The sequence below is a fragment of the Coregonus lavaretus genome, assembly GCF_964263955.1.
Source record: "Coregonus lavaretus genome assembly, chromosome: 22".
Taxonomy (NCBI): Eukaryota; Metazoa; Chordata; class Actinopteri; order Salmoniformes; family Salmonidae; genus Coregonus; species Coregonus lavaretus.
The window spans coordinates 244281-269162 of record NC_140009.1 but is presented as its reverse complement, the minus strand read 5'-3'; the positions used below and the strand labels follow the sequence as shown (position 1 = coordinate 269162).

The 24882-nt window shown below is 40.6% G+C and overlaps 1 protein-coding gene across 1 annotated transcript in view; it reads left to right on the top strand.

Moving 5' to 3' along the window:
- Positions 1 to 24408, top strand: part of LOC311149321 (large ribosomal subunit protein uL16) — a 29837-nt gene extending 5429 nt beyond the window's left edge. Inside the window, exons 2-6 of the mRNA XM_084186467.1 lie at positions 1696 to 1754; positions 4632 to 4739; positions 5366 to 5504; positions 6805 to 6967; positions 24157 to 24408. Coding sequence (XP_084042593.1) covers positions 1696 to 1754; positions 4632 to 4739; positions 5366 to 5504; positions 6805 to 6967; positions 24157 to 24312 — 625 coding nt within the window. The 3' untranslated portion in view covers positions 24313 to 24408. The remainder of the gene's footprint in view (positions 1 to 1695; positions 1755 to 4631; positions 4740 to 5365; positions 5505 to 6804; positions 6968 to 24156) is intronic.
- Positions 24409 to 24882: the final 474 nt, after the last annotated feature.

Sequence of the window (24882 nt, the reverse complement as noted above, 5' to 3'; positions counted from 1 at the left end):
GTTGTAAAATACTATTTTAAGGCAAGTTAATATTATGGAGTTTTCTTTGTAGCTCATTTGGTAGAGCATGGTGCTTGAAATGCGTTGCTTGTAATGCCAGGGTAGTGGGTTCCATTCCCGGGACCACCCATATGTAAAATGTATGCACGCATGACTGTCACTTTGTATAAAAACGTCTGCTAAATGGCATAATTATTCCCAAATAGGCTAATAGTGTTTAATGTCCTGAAGCTTCAGCTTTCAAATAGGAACAATTGTGAGTCTTATAGGTGATTTCTTTATCACAACTTTTTTTTTTTATTACGACTATTACAGGCAACAACAAGTGAAATTGTCAGACCACTTCAAGATGGAAAAATCAAATGAAGTCAAACGGGAACTTAGAGCTGAGCAAAGCTTATGAAGGAAACGAAGTGTAGAGTAGGCCTATTTCCATAGCTTATTATTGGCAGTGTATATGGAACCTACCGGCAACGTATAGAGGTGTTGTAAGAGGAAGATTAGGCAGATCATTAAATAATGATTCTGTTCTGGGGACGGCAGAGTTGTGCTCTGCAGCTGGGCCCTTCATGGGGACGGCAGAGTTGTGCCCTTCATGGGGACGGCAGAGTTGTGCTCCGCAGCTGGGCCCTTCATGGGGACGGCAGAGTTGTGCTCCGCAGCTGGGCCCTTCATGGGGACGGCAGAGTTGTGCTCTGCAGCTGGGCCCTTCATGATTTACAACAAATCACGTGACTCACAACCAGTGAGGCAGTCTTGCACGTCGACATCTCCTTCGTGCCACAGAGAGGAATAGGCTATTTTTGTACAGATTTTTTTTTTGTGTGGCTGAAATATATTTTGTCATGGTTAATCTCATCCCTCCTGTAGCATGTTTACGCCAGCAGTCCTTTTTTAGCTGTGTTTTTTGCGTTTGACCTTTTTGGGGGTTGGCCATTGTATATCAATGTTTTATGGGTACTTAATCACGATTGGACAGAGGTTGACATCGCCCAATCCTAGTACTGCAGACTCTGGTTGTTTGAGGCCAGCTGGAAGGTGCTGGCCCCTTTAAGGGACCGCTGAGGCAACATGCTGACTGGTTAGATTTCCTTTACACGCTAATAAACATGGCGTTCTCTGGAGAACTTCTGATCACTCCTACATTGTTGGCATTTCCCTGTGTTGAATGTAAAAGTAGCTGACACAACCACTTGACCAACCAAATTGTGACTGAGCCAGTAGCCTATAGTAGTGCTACTGTAGGTAGTCAGTTAGCTACGAGCCGCTACTGTAGGTAGTCAGTTAGCTACGAGAAGCTACTGTAGGTAGTCAGTTAGCTACGAGCCGCTACTGTAGGTAGTCAGTTAGCTACGAGCCGCTACTGTAGGTAGTCAGTTAGCTACGAGCAGCTACTGTAGGTAGTCAGTTAGCTACGAGCCGCTACTGTAGGTAGTCAGTTAGCTACGAGCCGCTACTGTAGGTAGTCAGTTAGCTACGAGCCGCTACTGTAGGTAGTCAGTTAGCTACGAGCCGCTACTGTAGGTAGTCAGTTAGCTACGAGAAGCTACTGTAGGTAGTCAGTTAGCTACGAGCAGCTACTGTAGGTAGTCAGTTAGCTACGAGCAGCTACTGTAGGTAGTCAGTTAGCTACGAGCAGCTACTGTAGGTAGTCAGCTGACAATTGTTTGATTAAACCATCTGTCTCTCCCTTAGCTATCGCTACTGCAAGAACAAGCCCTACCCCAAGTCCCGCTTCTGTCGCGGTGTGCCTGGTAAGTTCTCTCTCCTTTACCTTGAGGTTATTCCCACTCAAACAAGAAAATTAGTTGGCCCAGAACAGAGCAGCACCTCAGGCCCCTAAATGGACACTGAAGGCTAATGTCAGTTGCATGCTAAATTGACTGCATCACTACTTGTCTTGGTGAGAGGTGTTGAAGGCACCGAACTGTCTGTTCAAACAGCTAACACACAGCTCAGACACCCATACATACCCCACAAGACATGCCACCAGGGGTCTCTTTACAGTTTAGAACCGAGGCCATGAAACTCAGTACTACATAGAGCCATGACTACATGGAACTCTATTCCACATCAAGTAACTCAAGCAAGCCGTAAAATCAGACTTAAAAAAATAAATAAATAATCAAATTTATACTCAGGACAACATGGACTGTGAAGAGACACACTCTAGTAACACACCCATTACAAATGTATAATACAACATTACAATGTTTTTTTATTAATGATGTAGGCTGTTGCCTTTTATGAAATTGTTTATTCCTGTCTGGACCCCAGGAAGAGTAGCTGTTGAATTGGTGGCAGCCTATGGGGATTCTAATAAATACTAAACAAGAACATGTGTTCTTAACTGCAGCTTATTAAGCCGACCAGTCTCGCTGCAGTGTGGTTCTGGTGTGCAGTGGCTGCAGACAGTGACTCTGTGGTTGTGTATGAGGCCAGCTGGGAGGTGCTGGCCCCTTTAAGGGACCGCTGAGACAAAACGTTACAATGTTTTAATTCTGCCAACTACTGAGGGTGTAGCTAGTTGACTGTTTGCTATGTCTATTTGGTCGCTTACAGCTGGAATGTGACCTTTTGAGCGACCTGACCAAATTCACAGAAATATGAGTTATATACTGAACAGAAATGTAAACGCTACATGTAAAGTGTTGATCCCATGTTTCATGAGCTGAAATAACAGATCCCAGCAACTTTCCATATGCTCAAAAAGCTTATTTCTCTCCATTTTGTGCACAAATTTGTTTACATCCCTGTTAGTGAGCATTTCTCCCTTTGCCAAGATAATCCATCCACCTGACAGGTGTAGCATATCAAGAAGCAGATTAAACAGCATGATCATTACACAGTTGCACCTTGTGCTGTGGACAATAAAATGCCCCTCTAAAATGTGCAGTTTTGTCACAACACAATGCCACAGATGTCTCAAGTTTTGAGGGAGTGTGCAATTGGCATGCTGACCACAGGAGTGTCCACCAGAGCTGTTGGCAGAGCATTGAATGTTCATTTCTTTACGTCGTTTTAGTGAATTTGTCAGTACGTCCAACCGGCCTCACAACCGCAGACCACGTGTAACCACGCCAGCCCAGGACCTCCACATCCGGCTTCTTCACCTGCGTGATCGTCTGAGACCAGCCACCCAGACAGCTGATGAAACTGGGTTTGCACAACCAAAGAACTTCTGCACAAACTGTCAGAAACCATCTCAGCTCATCTGCGCGCTCGTCGTCCTCACCAGGGTCTTGACCTGACTGCACTTCAGAGGGCAAATGCCCACCTTCGATGGCCACTGACACACTGGGGAAGTGTGCTCTTCATGGATGAATCCCGGTTTCAACTGTACCGGGCAGACTGCGTGTGTCGTCGTGTGGGAGAGCGGTTTGCTGATGTCAACGTTGTGAACAGAGTGCCCCATGGTGGCAGTGGGGTTATGGTACGGGCAGGCATAAGCTACGGACAACGAACACAATTGCATTTTATCCATGGCAATATGAATGCACAGAGATACCGTGACGAGATCCTGAGGCCCATTGTCGTGCCATTCATCCGCCGCCATCACCTCATGTTTCAGTATGATAATGCACGGCCCCATGTTGCAAGGATCTGTACACAATTCCTGGAAGCTGAAAATGTCCCAGTTCTTCCATGGCCTGCATTCTCATCAGACATGTCACTCATTGAGCATGTTTGGGATGCTCTGGATCGACGTGGACGACAGCGTGTTCAGGTCCCGCCAATATCCAGCAACTTCGCACAGCCATTGAAGAGGAGTGGGACAACATTCCACAGGCCAAAATCAACAGCCTGATCAACTCTATGCGAAGGAGATGTGTCGCGCTGCATGAGAAAAATGGTAGTCACACCAGATACTGACTGGTTTTCTGATCAACACCCCTACTTAAAAAAAAAAAAAAAAGGTATCTGTGACCAACCGATGCACAGTCATGAAAGCCATAGATTAGGACCTAATTCATTTATTTATATTGACTGATTTCCGTATGAACTGTAACTCAGTAAAACCGTTGATTGTTGCGTTTTTGTTCAGTCAGTCGTTGGACGAAGAAGCAGTAAATCTATTTCTATGCCTTAAGTTTTTCATTTTTGAGTCTTAATTTTGGTTTTGTACACCAGCTGAAAATACTCTTTGGTAATGGAAAATATCAGTGGTTCAGATGGTACAATGATTCTTTGCCCCAGGGTTTCCTAAACTCTCTCCTTGGGCCCCCCTGGGGGCAACATTTTGGTTTTTGCCCTAGCGCTAACACAGCTGATTCAAATAACCAACTCATCTTGACTGTTAGCGCTAGGGCAAAAACCAAAACGTTACCCCCAGGGGGGCCCCAGGACAGAGTTTAGGAAACCCTGGTGCAAAGAATCATTGTACCATCTGAACCACTGTGAAATACATTTTCCATACCTACAAATATTGTATTTTCAGCTGGTGCACAAAACCAAAAGTAAAACTGGGGGGCCCAGGACAGAGTTTAGGAAACAGCTTGTTTTGTCACAAAATGAAATTAGGTAACCTCTTAGAACCAGGAAATGGAGGAGTGATTTCTGCATAGTGCACCTTTTTTAAAGACATTCAGAACATCATGAACTATTTAACCTCTCCTGTCTCCTCTCTGTAGATCCTAAGATCAGGATCTTTGACCTGGGCAGGAAGAAGGCCAGGGTGGATGAGTTCCCTCTGTGTGGTCACATGGTCTCTGACGAGTACGAGCAGCTGTCCTCCGAAGGTGAGGGGGCTGGGGTATCTCTGGAGACAGTCACCTTCTCTGACCCACACACACACACAGACCAGGCACATACTCACTCACTCACTCACAATGTTACACACACATTGTCTTCTGAAATGCAAGGTCAGATCACCATGTCGCATTGATGTACTTTCCATATCTCCCATCTCTCCTCTGGAGGCAGCCTGTCTGTTAACTCTCTCCCCTGGAGGCAGCCTGTCTGTTAACTCCCTCCTCTGGAGGCAGCCTGTCTGTTAACTCTCTCCTCTGGAGGCAGCCTGTCTGTTAACTCTCTCCTCTGGAGGCAGCCTGTCTGTTAACTCTCTCCTCTGGAGGCAGCCTGTCTGTTAACTCTCTCCTCTGGAGGCAGCCTGTCTGTTAACTCTCTCCTCTGGAGGCAGCCTGTCTGTTAACTCTCTCCTCTGGAGGCAGCCTGTCTGTTAACTCTCTCCTCTGGAGGCAGCCTGTCTGTTAACTCTCTCCTCTGGAGGCAGCCTGTCTGTTAACTCTCCCATCTCTCCTCTGGAGGCAGCCTGTCTGTTAACTCTCTCCTCTGGAGGCAGCCTGTCTGTTAACTCTCTCCTCTGGAGGCAGCCTGTCTGTTAACTCTCCCATCTCTCCTGTAGCTCTGGAGGCAGCCCGTATCTGTGCCAACAAATACATGGTGAAGACTTGTGGAAAGGACGGCTTCCACATCCGGGTCCGCCTGCACCCCTTCCATGTCATCCGTATCAACAAGATGTTGTCCTGCGCTGGGGCTGATAGGTACTGCACTCACTCTTCTACAAACTCCTAACACACACACACACCTGCAGCTTATTAAGCCGACCAGTCTCGCTGCAGTGTGGTTCTGGTGTGCAGTGGCTGCAGACAGTGACTCTGTGGTTGTGTATGAGGCCAGCTGGGAGGTGCTGGCTTCTTTAAGGGACCGCTGAGACAACCTTTACAACTTGTGCTGCTGCTATATGTCAGACCAGGGGATTTTTTAGAGCAGAGGGTTCGCCGGGGGGGGGGGTCTGATGGTCAGTCTCAGCAGAGGGTGGGAAGCAGAGGGTTCGCCTGGGGGGGGGGTCTGATGGTCAGTCTCAGCAGAGGGTGGGAAGCAGAGGGTTCGCCTGGGGGGGGGGTCTGATGGTCAGTCTCAGCAGAGGGTGGGAAGCAGAGGGTTCGCCTGGGGGGGGGGTCTGATGGTCAGTCTCAGCAGAGGGTGGGAAGCAGAGGGTTCGCCTGGGGGGGGGGTCTGATGGTCAGTCTCAGCAGAGGGTGGGAAGCAGAGGGTTCGCCTGGGGGGGGGGTCTGATGGTCAGTCTCAGCAGAGGGTGGGGAGCAGAGGGTTCGCCGGGGGGGGAAGCAGAGGGTTCGCCTCTCGGTCTCTGCTCCGGTGAGACTGACCAGAGAGAGGGGACAGTCTTTCACCTAATGGCCAAACTGGAGTCACATTGTCTGCCTCATGTTCCTAATGACCAGAGAAAGTGAAATATTCCTAAACATGAAAATAGACCGGACTATCTGCTAATAATAAAAACAGGTCTATTGATTCCAGCTGCAGCGCGAGTGGTAGGAATTCAAACAGCACCTCTTTGCTGTATTCTGTGACTCTCTCTGTGGTCATGGTTTTAAAAGTAATGAAATCTCACCCAGGCTAGTATCAGACTGTGCTGTGGGTTGGTGGACGCTGTAGGCCAATGATTTGAGCTATCCGATTGGCCAGCTCAGTAGGGCAGTTTGATTTAGCCACAGCTCTCCTGGTCCACTGGGTAGGTCGAGTTTTTCCCTTCAGATAAATGAAATAGTTCAAAATGGGAACACTTTGCCTACCCAACGCACAGGGCTTCTGAATCAACCTACTGTCAACCTACTGTCAACCTACTGTCAACCGCGCAAGACCAAAACAAAGAGCCTTAATCGTTGACTGTTCTACAGCTTGGTGATCGACCGGTTGGTGACCTCTGACATCGAGTGTAGGGTGCCATTTAAAGTCCAAGAACATTACATGTGTTTTGTCTATAATTAAATGTGTTCTCTCTGTGCGTCCAATTCAACGTGGTTTGTTCTGTGTCTCTAGGCTCCAGACGGGGATGCGTGGTGCGTTCGGCAAACCTCTGGGCACCGTGGCCCGTGTTAGAATCGGTCAGGTGATCATGTCTGTCCGCACCAAGGCCAGCAACAAGGAGCACATTATAGAGGCTCTCCGCAGAGCCAAGTTCAAGTTCCCCGGACGCCAGAAGGTAACACACACAGACACACACACACACACACAGACACACACACACTTGAAATGCAGACACTTATGTGAACACACACACTGTGGATAACTGATCAAATGTGGTAGTGATCATTGTAAAGGTATTTAACCAAATATTTTTTTTATGTAAATGAAATGTTGAAGAAGTGTCGAGACACTTTTTGTGATTTCACTTGGTTTTTGAAATTTACCCCAACCAACAATGGACTTCCTCAGGTATTTACATAAAACAATCTAGATTTGGTAAGTAAAAAAATAAGCTACCTTGTCCTTTAACCCTCTGCTGTCTAAGCCGGGGGGGGTTCTACTAAGCTGTATGCAATGAGGTCATACCAAGGGTCATTTGGCTTTTTGATGTAGAATGTTAAGACCCCTTGAAGTATCAAAATATCTATAAAAAATGATTTGAGAAATTGAATTTGGCTTTACTGCTATTAGCCCATACAAACACATTGAATAACAGATAGTCCTTACTGCTATTAGCCCATACAAACACATTGAATAACAGATAGTCCTTACTGCTATTAGCCCATACAAACACATTGAATAACAGATAGTCCTTACTGCTATTAGCCCATACAAACACATTGAATAACAGATAGTCCTTACTGCTATTAGCCCATACAAACACATTGAATAACAGATAGTCCTTACTGCTATTAGCCCATACAAACACATTGAATAACAGATAGTCCTTACTGCTATTAGCCCATACAAACACATTGAATAACAGATTCACTACATGGAACAACAGATAGTCCTTACTGCTATTATCCCATATAAACACATTGAATAACAGATTCACTACATGGAACAACAGATAGTCCTTACTGCTATTAGCCCATACAAACACATTGAATAACAGATTCACTACATGGAACAACAGTCCTTACTGCTATTAGCCCATACAAACACATTGAATAACAGATTCACTACATGGAACAACAGATAGTCCTTACTGCTATTAGCCCATACAAACACATTGAATAACAGATAGGCCTTACTGCTATTAGCCCATACAAACACATTGAATAACAGATAGTCCTTACTGCTATTAGCCCATACAAACACATTGAATAACAGATAGTCCTTACTGCTATTAGCCCATACAAACACATTGAATAACAGATAGTCCTTACTGCTATTAGCCCATACAAACACATTGAATAACAGATAGGCCTTACTGCTATTAGCCCATACAAACACATTGAATAACAGATAGGCCTTACTGCTATTAGCCCATACAAACACATTGAATAACAGATAGGCCTTACTGCTATTAGCCCATACAAACACATTGAATAACATATAGTCCTTACTGCTATTAGCCCATACAAACACATTGAATAACAGATAGTCCTTACTGCTATTAGCCCATACAAACACATTGAATAACAGATAGTCCTTACTGCTATTAGCCCATACAAACACATTGAATAACAGATAGTCCTTACTGCTATTAGCCCATACAAACACATTGAATAACAGATAGTCCTTACTGCTATTAGCCCATACAAACACATTGAATAACAGATAGTCCTTACTGCTATTAGCCCATACAAACACATTGAATAACAGATTCACTACATGGAACAACAGATAGTCCTTACTGCTATTAGCCCATACAAACACATTGAATAACAGATAGTCCTTACTGCTATTAGCCCATACAAACACATTGAATAACAGATAGTCCTTACTGCTATTAGCCCATACAAACACATTGAATAACAGATTCACTACATGGAACAACAGATAGTCCTTACTGCTATTATCCCATATAAACACATTGAATAACAGATTCACTACATGGAACAACAGATAGTCCTTACTGCTATTAGCCCATACAAACACATTGAATAACAGATTCACTACATGGAACAACAGATAGTCCTTACTGCTATTATCCCATATAAACACATTGAATAACAGATTCACTACATGGAACAACAGATAGTCCTTACTGCTATTAGCCCATACAAACACATTGAATAACAGATTCACTACATGGAACAACAGATAGTCCTTACTGCTATTAGCCCATACAAACACATTGAATAACAGATTCACTACATGGAACAACAGTCCTTACTGCTATTAGCCCATACAAACACATTGAATAACAGATTCACTACATGGAACAACAGATAGTCCTTACTGCTATTAGCCCATACAAACACATTGAATAACAGATAGTCCTTACTGCTATTAGCCCATACAAACACATTGAATAACAGATAGTCCTTACTGCTATTAGCCCATACAAACACATTGAATAACAGATAGTCCTTACTGCTATTAGCCCATACAAACACATTGAATAACAGATAGGCCTTACTGCTATTAGCCCATACAAACACATTGAATAACAGATAGTCCTTACTGCTATTAGCCCATACAAACACATTGAATAACAGATAGTCCTTACTGCTATTAGCCCATACAAACACATTGAATAACAGATTCACTACATGGAACAACAGATAGTCCTTACTGCTATTATCCCATATAAACACATTGAATAACAGATTCACTACATGGAACAACAGATAGTCCTTACTGCTATTAGCCCATACAAACACATTGAATAACAGATTCACTACATGGAACAACAGTCCTTACTGCTATTAGCCCATACAAACACATTGAATAACAGATTCACTACATGGAACAACAGATAGTCCTTACTGCTATTAGCCCATACAAACACATTGAATAACAGATAGGCCTTACTGCTATTAGCCCATACAAACACATTGAATAACAGATAGTCCTTACTGCTATTAGCCCATACAAACACATTGAATAACAGATAGTCCTTACTGCTATTAGCCCATACAAACACATTGAATAACAGATAGTCCTTACTGCTATTAGCCCATACAAACACATTGAATAACAGATAGGCCTTACTGCTATTAGCCCATACAAACACATTGAATAACAGATAGGCCTTACTGCTATTAGCCCATACAAACACATTGAATAACAGATAGGCCTTACTGCTATTAGCCCATACAAACACATTGAATAACAGATAGTCCTTACTGCTATTAGCCCATACAAACACATTGAATAACAGATAGTCCTTACTGCTATTAGCCCATACAAACACATTGAATAACAGATAGTCCTTACTGCTATTAGCCCATACAAACACATTGAATAACAGATAGTCCTTACTGCTATTAGCCCATACAAACACATTGAATAACAGATAGTCCTTACTGCTATTAGCCCATACAAACACATTGAATAACAGATAGTCCTTACTGCTATTAGCCCATACAAACACATTGAATAACAGATAGTCCTTACTGCTATTAGCCCATACAAACACATTGAATAACAGATAGTCCTTACTGCTATTAGCCCATACAAACACATTGAATAACAGATAGTCCTTACTGCTATTAGCCCATACAAACACATTGAATAACAGATTCACTACATGGAACAACAGATAGTCCTTACTGCTATTAGCCCATACAAACACATTGAATAACAGATTCACTACATGGAACAACAGATAGTCCTTACTGCTATTAGCCCATACAAACACATTGAATAACAGATAGTCCTTACTGCTATTAGCCCATACAAACACATTGAATAACAGATAGTCCTTACTGCTATTAGCCCATACAAACACATTGAATAACAGATAGTCCTTACTGCTATTAGCCCATACAAACACATTGAATAACAGATTCACTACATGGAACAACAGATAGTCCTTACTGCTATTATCCCATATAAACACATTGAATAACAGATTCACTACATGGAACAACAGATAGTCCTTACTGCTATTAGCCCATACAAACACATTGAATAACAGATTCACTACATGGAACAACAGATAGTCCTTACTGCTATTATCCCATATAAACACATTGAATAACAGATTCACTACATGGAACAACAGATAGTCCTTACTGCTATTAGCCCATACAAACACATTGAATAACAGATTCACTACATGGAACAACAGATAGTCCTTACTGCTATTAGCCCATACAAACACATTGAATAACAGATTCACTACATGGAACAACAGTCCTTACTGCTATTAGCCCATACAAACACATTGAATAACAGATTCACTACATGGAACAACAGATAGTCCTTACTGCTATTAGCCCATACAAACACATTGAATAACAGATAGTCCTTACTGCTATTAGCCCATACAAACACATTGAATAACAGATAGTCCTTACTGCTATTAGCCCATACAAACACATTGAATAACAGATAGGCCTTACTGCTATTAGCCCATACAAACACATTGAATAACAGATAGTCCTTACTGCTATTAGCCCATACAAACACATTGAATAACAGATAGTCCTTACTGCTATTAGCCCATACAAACACATTGAATAACAGATAGTCCTTACTGCTATTAGCCCATACAAACACATTGAATAACAGATAGGCCTTACTGCTATTAGCCCATACAAACACATTGAATAACAGATAGTCCTTACTGCTATTAGCCCATACAAACACATTGAATAACAGATAGTCCTTACTGCTATTAGCCCATACAAACACATTGAATAACAGATAGTCCTTACTGCTATTAGCCCATACAAACACATTGAATAACAGATAGTCCTTACTGCTATTAGCCCATACAAACACATTGAATAACAGATTCACTACATGGAAAAACAGATAGTCCTTACTGCTATTAGCCCATACAAACACATTGAATAACAGATTCACTACATGGAACAACAGATAGTCCTTACTGCTTTAGCCCATACAAACACATTGAATAACAGATAGGCCTTACTGCTATTAGCCCATACAAACACATTGAATAACAGATAGTCCTTACTGCTATTAGCCCATACAAACACATTGAATAACAGATAGTCCTTACTGCTATTAGCCCATACAAACACATTGAATAACAGATAGTCCTTACTGCTATTAGCCCATACAAACACATTGAATAACAGATAGTCCTTACTGCTATTAGCCCATACAAACACATTGAATAACAGATAGTCCTTACTGCTATTAGCCCATACAAACACATTGAATAACAGATAGTCCTTACTGCTATTAGCCCATACAAACACATTGAATAACAGATAGTCCTTACTGCTATTAGCCCATACAAACACATTGAATAACAGATAGTCCTTACTGCTATTAGCCCATACAAACACATTGAATAACAGATAGTCCTTACTGCTATTAGCCCATACAAACACATTGAATAACAGATAGTCCTTACTGCTATTAGCCCATACAAACACATTGAATAACAGATAGTCCTTACTGCTATTAGCCCATACAAACACATTGAATAACAGATTCACTACATGGAACAACAGATAGTCCTTACTGCTATTATCCCATATAAACACATTGAATAACAGATTCACTACATGGAACAACAGATAGTCCTTACTGCTATTAGCCCATACAAACACATTGAATAACAGATTCACTACATGGAACAACAGATAGTCCTTACTGCTATTATCCCATATAAACACATTGAATAACAGATTCACTACATGGAACAACAGATAGTCCTTACTGCTATTAGCCCATACAAACACATTGAATAACAGATTCACTACATGGAACAACAGATAGTCCTTACTGCTATTAGCCCATACAAACACATTGAATAACAGATTCACTACATGGAACAACAGTCCTTACTGCTATTAGCCCATACAAACACATTGAATAACAGATTCACTACATGGAACAACAGATAGTCCTTACTGCTATTAGCCCATACAAACACATTGAATAACAGATAGTCCTTACTGCTATTAGCCCATACAAACACATTGAATAACAGATAGTCCTTACTGCTATTAGCCCATACAAACACATTGAATAACAGATAGTCCTTACTGCTATTAGCCCATACAAACACATTGAATAACAGATAGGCCTTACTGCTATTAGCCCATACAAACACATTGAATAACAGATAGGCCTTACTGCTATTAGCCCATACAAACACATTGAATAACAGATAGTCCTTACTGCTATTAGCCCATACAAACACATTGAATAACAGATAGTCCTTACTGCTATTAGCCCATACAAACACATTGAATAACAGATAGTCCTTACTGCTATTAGCCCATACAAACACATTGAATAACAGATAGTCCTTACTGCTATTAGCCCATACAAACACATTGAATAACAGATAGTCCTTACTGCTATTAGCCCATACAAACACATTGAATAACAGATAGTCCTTACTGCTATTAGCCCATACAAACACATTGAATAACAGATAGTCCTTACTGCTATTAGCCCATACAAACACATTGAATAACAGATTCACTACATGGAACAACAGATAGTCCTTACTGCTATTAGCCCATACAAACACATTGAATAACAGATTCACTACATGGAACAACAGATAGTCCTTACTGCTATTAGCCCATACAAACACATTGAATAACAGATAGTCCTTACTGCTATTAGCCCATACAAACACATTGAATAACAGATAGTCCTTACTGCTATTAGCCCATACAAACACATTGAATAACAGATAGTCCTTACTGCTATTAGCCCATACAAACACATTGAATAACAGATTCACTACATGGAACAACAGATAGTCCTTACTGCTATTATCCCATATAAACACATTGAATAACAGATTCACTACATGGAACAACAGATAGTCCTTACTGCTATTAGCCCATACAAACACATTGAATAACAGATTCACTACATGGAACAACAGATAGTCCTTACTGCTATTATCCCATATAAACACATTGAATAACAGATTCACTACATGGAACAACAGATAGTCCTTACTGCTATTAGCCCATACAAACACATTGAATAACAGATTCACTACATGGAACAACAGATAGTCCTTACTGCTATTAGCCCATACAAACACATTGAATAACAGATTCACTACATGGAACAACAGTCCTTACTGCTATTAGCCCATACAAACACATTGAATAACAGATTCACTACATGGAACAACAGATAGTCCTTACTGCTATTAGCCCATACAAACACATTGAATAACAGATAGTCCTTACTGCTATTAGCCCATACAAACACATTGAATAACAGATAGTCCTTACTGCTATTAGCCCATACAAACACATTGAATAACAGATAGGCCTTACTGCTATTAGCCCATACAAACACATTGAATAACAGATAGGCCTTACTGCTATTAGCCCATACAAACACATTGAATAACAGATAGTCCTTACTGCTATTAGCCCATACAAACACATTGAATAACAGATAGTCCTTACTGCTATTAGCCCATACAAACACATTGAATAACAGATAGGCCTTACTGCTATTAGCCCATACAAACACATTGAATAACAGATAGTCCTTACTGCTATTAGCCCATACAAACACATTGAATAACAGATAGTCCTTACTGCTATTAGCCCATACAAACACATTGAATAACAGATAGTCCTTACTGCTATTAGCCCATACAAACACATTGAATAACAGATAGTCCTTACTGCTATTAGCCCATACAAACACATTGAATAACAGATTCACTACATGGAAAAACAGATAGTCCTTACTGCTATTAGCCCATACAAACACATTGAATAACAGATTCACTACATGGAACAACAGATAGTCCTTACTGCTTTAGCCCATACAAACACATTGAATAACAGATAGGCCTTACTGCTATTAGCCCATACAAACACATTGAATAACAGATAGTCCTTACTGCTATTAGCCCATACAAACACATTGAATAACAGATAGTCCTTACTGCTATTAGCCCATACAAACACATTGAATAACAGATAGTCCTTACTGCTATTAGCCCATACAAACACATTGAATAACAGATAGTCCTTACTGCTATTAGCCCATACAAACACATTGAATAACAGATAGTCCTTACTGCTATTAGCCCATACAAACACATTGAATAACAGATAGTCCTTACTGCTATTAGCCCATACAAACACATTGAATAACAGATAGTCCTTACTGCTATTAGCCCATACAAACACATTGAATAACAGATAGTCCTTACTGCTATTAGCCCATACAAACACATTGAATAACAGATAGTCCTTACTGCTATTAGCCCATACAAACACATTGAATAACAGATAGTCCTTACTGCTATTAGCCCATACAAACACATTGAATAACAGATAGTCCTTACTGCTATTAGCCCATACAAACACATTGAATAACAGATAGTCCTTACTGCTATTAGCCCATACAAACACATTGAATAACAGATTCACTACATGGAACAACAGATAGTCCTTACTGCTATTAGCCCATACAAACACATTGAATAACAGATAGTCCTTACTGCTATTAGCCCATACAAACACATTGAATAACAGATAGTCCTTACTGCTATTAGCCCATACAAACACATTGAATAACAGATAGTCCTTACTGCTATTAGCCCATACAAACACATTGAATAACAGATTCACTACATGGAACAACAGATAGTCCTTACTGCTATTATCCCATATAAACACATTGAATAACAGATTCACTACATGGAACAACAGATAGTCCTTACTGCTATTAGCCCATACAAACACATTGAATAACAGATTCACTACATGGAACAACAGATAGTCCTTACTGCTATTATCCCATATAAACACATTGAATAACAGATTCACTACATGGAACAACAGATAGTCCTTACTGCTATTAGCCCATACAAACACATTGAATAACAGATTCACTACATGGAACAACAGATAGTCCTTACTGCTATTAGCCCATACAAACACATTGAATAACAGATTCACTACATGGAACAACAGTCCTTACTGCTATTAGCCCATACAAACACATTGAATAACAGATTCACTACATGGAACAACAGATAGTCCTTACTGCTATTAGCCCATACAAACACATTGAATAACAGATAGTCCTTACTGCTATTAGCCCATACAAACACATTGAATAACAGATAGTCCTTACTGCTATTAGCCCATACAAACACATTGAATAACAGATAGGCCTTACTGCTATTAGCCCATACAAACACATTGAATAACAGATAGTCCTTACTGCTATTAGCCCATACAAACACATTGAATAACAGATAGTCCTTACTGCTATTAGCCCATACAAACACATTGAATAACAGATAGTCCTTACTGCTATTAGCCCATACAAACACATTGAATAACAGATAGGCCTTACTGCTATTAGCCCATACAAACACATTGAATAACAGATAGTCCTTACTGCTATTAGCCCATACAAACACATTGAATAACAGATAGTCCTTACTGCTATTAGCCCATACAAACACATTGAATAACAGATTCACTACATGGAACAACAGATAGTCCTTACTGCTATTATCCCATATAAACACATTGAATAACAGATTCACTACATGGAACAACAGATAGTCCTTACTGCTATTAGCCCATACAAACACATTGAATAACAGATTCACTACATGGAACAACAGTCCTTACTGCTATTAGCCCATACAAACACATTGAATAACAGATTCACTACATGGAACAACAGATAGTCCTTACTGCTATTAGCCCATACAAACACATTGAATAACAGATAGGCCTTACTGCTATTAGCCCATACAAACACATTGAATAACAGATAGTCCTTACTGCTATTAGCCCATACAAACACATTGAATAACAGATAGTCCTTACTGCTATTAGCCCATACAAACACATTGAATAACAGATAGTCCTTACTGCTATTAGCCCATACAAACACATTGAATAACAGATAGGCCTTACTGCTATTAGCCCATACAAACACATTGAATAACAGATAGGCCTTACTGCTATTAGCCCATACAAACACATTGAATAACAGATAGGCCTTACTGCTATTAGCCCATACAAACACATTGAATAACAGATAGTCCTTACTGCTATTAGCCCATACAAACACATTGAATAACAGATAGTCCTTACTGCTATTAGCCCATACAAACACATTGAATAACAGATAGTCCTTACTGCTATTAGCCCATACAAACACATTGAATAACAGATAGTCCTTACTGCTATTAGCCCATACAAACACATTGAATAACAGATAGTCCTTACTGCTATTAGCCCATACAAACACATTGAATAACAGATAGTCCTTACTGCTATTAGCCCATACAAACACATTGAATAACAGATAGTCCTTACTGCTATTAGCCCATACAAACACATTGAATAACAGATTCACTACATGGAACAACAGATAGTCCTTACTGCTATTAGCCCATACAAACACATTGAATAACAGATTCACTACATGGAACAACAGATAGTCCTTACTGCTATTAGCCCATACAAACACATTGAATAACAGATAGTCCTTACTGCTATTAGCCCATACAAACACATTGAATAACAGATAGTCCTTACTGCTATTAGCCCATACAAACACATTGAATAACAGATAGTCCTTACTGCTATTAGCCCATACAAACACATTGAATAACAGATTCACTACATGGAACAACAGATAGTCCTTACTGCTATTATCCCATATAAACACATTGAATAACAGATTCACTACATGGAACAACAGATAGTCCTTACTGCTATTAGCCCATACAAACACATTGAATAACAGATTCACTACATGGAACAACAGATAGTCCTTACTGCTATTATCCCATATAAACACATTGAATAACAGATTCACTACATGGAACAACAGATAGTCCTTACTGCTATTAGCCCATACAAACACATTGAATAACAGATTCACTACATGGAACAACAGATAGTCCTTACTGCTATTAGCCCATACAAACACATTGAATAACAGATTCACTACATGGAACAACAGTCCTTACTGCTATTAGCCCATACAAACACATTGAATAACAGATTCACTACATGGAACAACAGATAGTCCTTACTGCTATTAGCCCATACAAACACATTGAATAACAGATAGTCCTTACTGCTATTAGCCCATACAAACACATTGAATAACAGATAGTCCTTACTGCTATTAGCCCATACAAACACATTGAATAACAGATAGGCCTTACTGCTATTAGCCCATACAAACACATTGAATAACAGATAGGCCTTACTGCTATTAGCCCATACAAACACATTGAATAACAGATAGTCCTTACTGCTATTAGCCCATACAAACACATTGAATAACAGATAGTCCTTACTGCTATTAGCCCATACAAACACATTGAATAACAGATAGGCCTTACTGCTATTAGCCCATACAAACACATTGAATAACAGATAGTCCTTACTGCTATTAGCCCATACAAACACATTGAATAACAGATAGTCCTTACTGCTATTAGCCCATACAAACACATTGAATAACAGATAGTCCTTACTGCTATTAGCCCATACAAACACATTGAATAACAGATAGTCCTTACTGCTATTAGCCCATACAAACACATTGAATAACAGATTCACTACATGGAAAAACAGATAGTCCTTACTGCTATTAGCCCATACAAACACATTGAATAACAGATTCACTACATGGAACAACAGATAGTCCTTACTGCTTTAGCCCATACAAACACATTGAATAACAGATAGGCCTTACTGCTATTAGCCCATACAAACACATTGAATAACAGATAGTCCTTACTGCTATTAGCCCATACAAACACATTGAATAACAGATAGTCCTTACTGCTATTAGCCCATACAAACACATTGAATAACAGATAGTCCTTACTGCTATTAGCCCATACAAACACATTGAATAACAGATAGTCCTTACTGCTATTAGCCCATACAAACACATTGAATAACAGATAGTCCTTACTGCTATTAGCCCATACAAACACATTGAATAACAGATAGTCCTTACTGCTATTAGCCCATACAAACACATTGAATAACAGATAGTCCTTACTGCTATTAGCCCATACAAACACATTGAATAACAGATAGTCCTTACTGCTATTAGCCCATACAAACACATTGAATAACAGATAGTCCTTACTGCTATTAGCCCATACAAACACATTGAATAACAGATAGTCCTTACTGCTATTAGCCCATACAAACACATTGAATAACAGATAGTCCTTACTGCTATTAGCCCATACAAACACATTGAATAACAGATAGTCCTTACTGCTATTAGCCCATACAAACACATTGAATAACAGATTCACTACATGGAACAACAGATAGTCCTTACTGCTATTAGCCCATACAAACACATTGAATAACAGATAGTCCTTACTGCTATTAGCCCATACAAACACATTGAATAACAGATAGTCCTTACTGCTATTAGCCCATACAAACACATTGAATAACAGATAGTCCTTACTGCTATTAGCCCATACAAACACATTGAATAACAGATTCACTACATGGAACAACAGATAGTCCTTACTGCTATTATCCCATATAAACACATTGAATAACAGATTCACTACATGGAACAACAGATAGTCCTTACTGCTATTAGCCCATACAAACACATTGAATAACAGATTCACTACATGGAACAACAGATAGTCCTTACTGCTATTATCCCATATAAACACATTGAATAACAGATTCACTACATGGAACAACAGATAGTCCTTACTGCTATTAGCCCATACAAACACATTGAATAACAGATTCACTACATGGAACAACAGATAGTCCTTACTGCTATTAGCCCATACAAACACATTGAATAACAGATTCACTACATGGAACAACAGTCCTTACTGCTATTAGCCCATACAAACACATTGAATAACAGATTCACTACATGGAACAACAGATAGTCCTTACTGCTATTAGCCCATACAAACACATTGAATAACAGATAGTCCTTACTGCTATTAGCCCATACAAACACATTGAATAACAGATAGTCCTTACTGCTATTAGCCCATACAAACACATTGAATAACAGATAGGCCTTACTGCTATTAGCCCATACAAACACATTGAATAACAGATAGTCCTTACTGCTATTAGCCCATACAAACACATTGAATAACAGATAGTCCTTACTGCTATTAGCCCATACAAACACATTGAATAACAGATAGTCCTTACTGCTATTAGCCCATACAAACACATTGAATAACAGATAGGCCTTACTGCTATTAGCCCATACAAACACATTGAATAACAGATAGTCCTTACTGCTATTAGCCCATACAAACACATTGAATAACAGATAGTCCTTACTGCTATTAGCCCATACAAACACATTGAATAACAGATAGTCCTTACTGCTATTAGCCCATACAAACACATTGAATAACAGATAGTCCTTACTGCTATTAGCCCATACAAACACATTGAATAACAGATTCACTACATGGAACAACAGATAGTCCTTACTGCTATTAGCCCATACAAACACATTGAATAACAGATTCACTACATGGAACAACAGATAGTCCTTACTGCTATTAGCCCATACAAACACATTGAATAACAGATAGTCCTTACTGCTATTAGCCCATACAAACACATTGAATAACAGATAGTCCTTACTGCTATTAGCCCATACAAACACATTGAATAACAGATAGTCCTTACTGCTATTAGCCCATACAAACACATTGAATAACAGATAGTCCTTACTGCTATTAGCCCATACAAACACATTGAATAACAGATAGTCCTTACTGCTATTAGCCCATACAAACACATTGAATAACAGATAGTCCTTACTGCTATTAGCCCATACAAACACATTGAATAACAGATAGTCCTTACTGCTATTAGCCCATACAAACACATTGAATAACAGATAGTCCTTACTGCTATTAGCCCATACAAACACATTGAATAACAGATAGTCCTTACTGCTATTAGCCCATACAAACACATTGAATAACAGATAGTCCTTACTGCTATTAGCCCATACAAACACATTGAATAACAGATAGTCCTTACTGCTATTAGCCCATACAAACACATTGAATAACAGATAGTCCTTACTGCTATTAGCCCATACAAACACATTGAATAACAGATTCACTACATGGAACAACAGATAGTCCTTACTGCTATTAGCCCATACAAACACATTGAATAACAGATAGTCCTTACTGCTATTAGCCCATACAAACACATTGAATAACAGATAGTCCTTACTGCTATTAGCCCATACAAACACATTGAATAACAGATAGTCCTTACTGCTATTAGCCCATACAAACACATTGAATAACAGATTCACTACATGGAACAACAGATAGTCCTTACTGCTATTATCCCATATAAACACATTGAATAACAGATTCACTACATGGAACAACAGATAGTCCTTACTGCTATTAGCCCATACAAACACATTGAATAACAGATTCACTACATGGAACAACAGATAGTCCTTACTGCTATTATCCCATATAAACACATTGAATAACAGATTCACTACATGGAACAACAGATAGTCCTTACTGCTATTAGCCCATACAAACACATTGAATAACAGATTCACTACATGGAACAACAGATAGTCCTTACTGCTATTAGCCCATACAAACACATTGAATAACAGATTCACTACATGGAACAACAGTCCTTACTGCTATTAGCCCATACAAACACATTGAATAACAGATTCACTACATGGAACAACAGATAGTCCTTACTGCTATTAGCCCATACAAACACATTGAATAACAGATAGTCCTTACTGCTATTAGCCCATACAAACACATTGAATAACAGATAGTCCTTACTGCTATTAGCCCATACAAACACATTGAATAACAGATAGGCCTTACTGCTATTAGCCCATACAAACACATTGAATAACAGATAGTCCTTACTGCTATTAGCCCATACAAACACATTGAATAACAGATAGTCCTTACTGCTATTAGCCCATACAAACACATTGAATAACAGATAGTCCTTACTGCTATTAGCCCATACAAACACATTGAATAACAGATAGGCCTTACTGCTATTAGCCCATACAAACACATTGAATAACAGATAGTCCTTACTGCTATTAGCCCATACAAACACATTGAATAACAGATAGTCCTTACTGCTATTAGCCCATACAAACACATTGAATAACAGATAGTCCTTACTGCTATTAGCCCATACAAACACATTGAATAACAGATAGTCCTTACTGCTATTAGCCCATACAAACACATTGAATAACAGATTCACTACATGGAACAACAGATAGTCCTTACTGCTATTAGCCCATACAAACACATTGAATAACAGATTCACTACATGGAACAACAGATAGTCCTTACTGCTATTAGCCCATACAAACACATTGAATAACAGATAGTCCTTACTGCTATTAGCCCATACAAACACATTGAATAACAGATAGTCCTTACTGCTATTAGCCCATACAAACACATTGAATAACAGATAGTCCTTACTGCTATTAGCCCATACAAACACATTGAATAACAGATTCACTACATGGAACAACAGATAGTCCTTACTGCTATTAGCCCATACAAACACATTGAATAACAGATTCACTACATTGAATAACAGAGAGTCCTCCAAAACATTCTCAAGTTTGTTGTGAAGTGTCTGTCCTATATGTATGTATGTGTGTGTGTGTCTGTGTGTGTGTGTCTGTGTGTGTATGTGTGTGTGTGTGTGTATGTGTGTCTGTGTGTGTGTGGCAGATCAGGGTGTTGGCTCAAGACGTTTACACAGATCAGACACGGACAGAGTGTGATTAGCTCGGTTTCAAGGGTGTTTATTAATAAAATAATCAAAAGAAAAGGTTAGGTCTACCCCATGAGATCCTCTCCACGATACCGTCTCCAACTACTTCCCCCAGTCCTCCCCCATGAGATCCTCTCCAGGATACCGTCTCCAACTACTTCCCCCAGTCCTCCTCCATGAGATCCTCTCCAGGATACCGTCTCCAACTACTTCCCCCAGTCCTCTCATCTGCTGCCCTTCTGGCCGCTTTATGGGCCTTGAGCAATCCGCCCTTAATTACCCCCCAGCTCCCAATCAGCCCCAGTTAGTCCTGTCCGGGGAGCCCGGCGAGACCTGGCCCGTCCAGCAGATGGAGCCACTGCCTCCTGATGTATACTCCAGCCCGGCGAGACCTGGCCCGTCCAGCAGATGGAGCCACTGCCTCCTGATGTATACTCCAGCCCGGCGAGACCTGGCACGTCCAGCAGATGGAGCCACTGCCTCCTGATGTATACTCCAGCCCGGCGAGACCTGGCCCGTCCAGCAGATGGAGCCACTGCCTCCTGATGTATACTCCAGCCCGGCGAGACCTGGCACGTCCAGCAGATGGAGCCACCGACTCGTGATGTATACTCCCATCTGTTACCAGGCCTCGATGAGTCTCCCCCTGGTGGCTGACCTGCTGTACGCCACAAAATATATGTGTGTGTGAAAGAAAGATCAGGAAACATTTGTTTTTTCTTACATGTATTTAAACCCATATTTTTGGCATTAAACAGTCTCCATATTATACTTCCATACCGGTGGACCTTCAGGCGAGTTGAGGCCTGTGGGCTTCCTAGTGCAAAACAACTGAGTCTCACCTTTCCACAGAGGGGGGGTCATATTAGTGTGTAGCCCAAACTGTCCACTCAACAGACAGGCGTTGGCAGATCGGCTGCACCGACCTCTGTGGAGTCCCAAGACGCTTGTTGGGGTTTTAGAGCAAAACTGAGAACACCATCGTGTTGGTGAGTGTCCTTTCCATAGAGGTCATAGTTTGTAGCCAAACCATTCGATTGTTGTGAGGAGACGGATTTTCAAGGTTTTCTTATGGTCTGACACGCCGCTCTGGCAATGCCACCTTTCACAGCAGATGTGGCAGTGTGACGTCGGCGGATGCGGTGGATTGAGACTCATCCAACGGATATCTAACTTACACTGACAGAGTTTTATGGATTGCTTTATTATGCTAATTCAATGTCAGACTCTGTGGTTTAAACGTCTTAAGGGCCAGAGGTTGTGTTTCTACATTTTAGTCATTTAGCAGACGCTCTTATCCAGAGCGACTTACAGTGAGTGAATGCATACATTTTCATACTGGCCCCCCCGTGGGAAACGAACCCACAACCCTGGCGTTGCAAGCGCCATGCTCTACCAACTGAGCTACAGGGGACTACACTAAGCTAACATTCATTAACACACTGGGAAACATTACTGTCTGTAGAGGACCTCTGATCACTCTCACCTCTCCCTCTCCCAGATCCACATGTCCAAGAAGTACGGCTTCACTAAGTTCAACGCGGTGGACTTTGATCAAATGATGGCTGAGAAGCGTGTTATTCCTGATGGCTGTGGGGTGAAGTACATCCCCTCGACTGGCCCCCTGGCTCGCTGGAAGAAGATTCACGCCATCTAGACACCCAACTACACAGTGACTGTCTAGACAGGCTTTTAACATCCCGCAGGATAGGATGCCTGTCTGGTCCTTGGCTGCACAAGAGGTCCGACATGGTGAAGGAATCAATCTGAATAGTCAGCAAATAAACGTGCATATTTGAATATTGAACTGCCTGGTCTTCTTATTGTGCATTTCACTGCTGATTCTGTGATTTCAGATGAGGGGATGACTTGGAAGGTTAGAATTTATAATGATTGGTATTTTCGACCAAAATATTAACTAGGAACGCCAGTACTGTACATTTAAGTACTACCAGTGGTGATTTTAGTGGGGCAATGTTGGTGAGGCGAACTCCCCCAATTTCTTTGGGGGGGATGCATGCCAGCAAAGTCACAACACTAAACAATACATTAATTGCACTATAACGGTGTCCACAAACTGTTAGGGCCTCCATAAAGCTGTCCCAACAGCAGAGTCCCAACAGCAGAGTCCCAACACCTTACCACTGCTCCACCTGGCTATCAGAGGCAGCTGTCCCAACACCTTACCACTGCTCCACCTGGCTATCAGAGGCAGCTGTCCCAACAC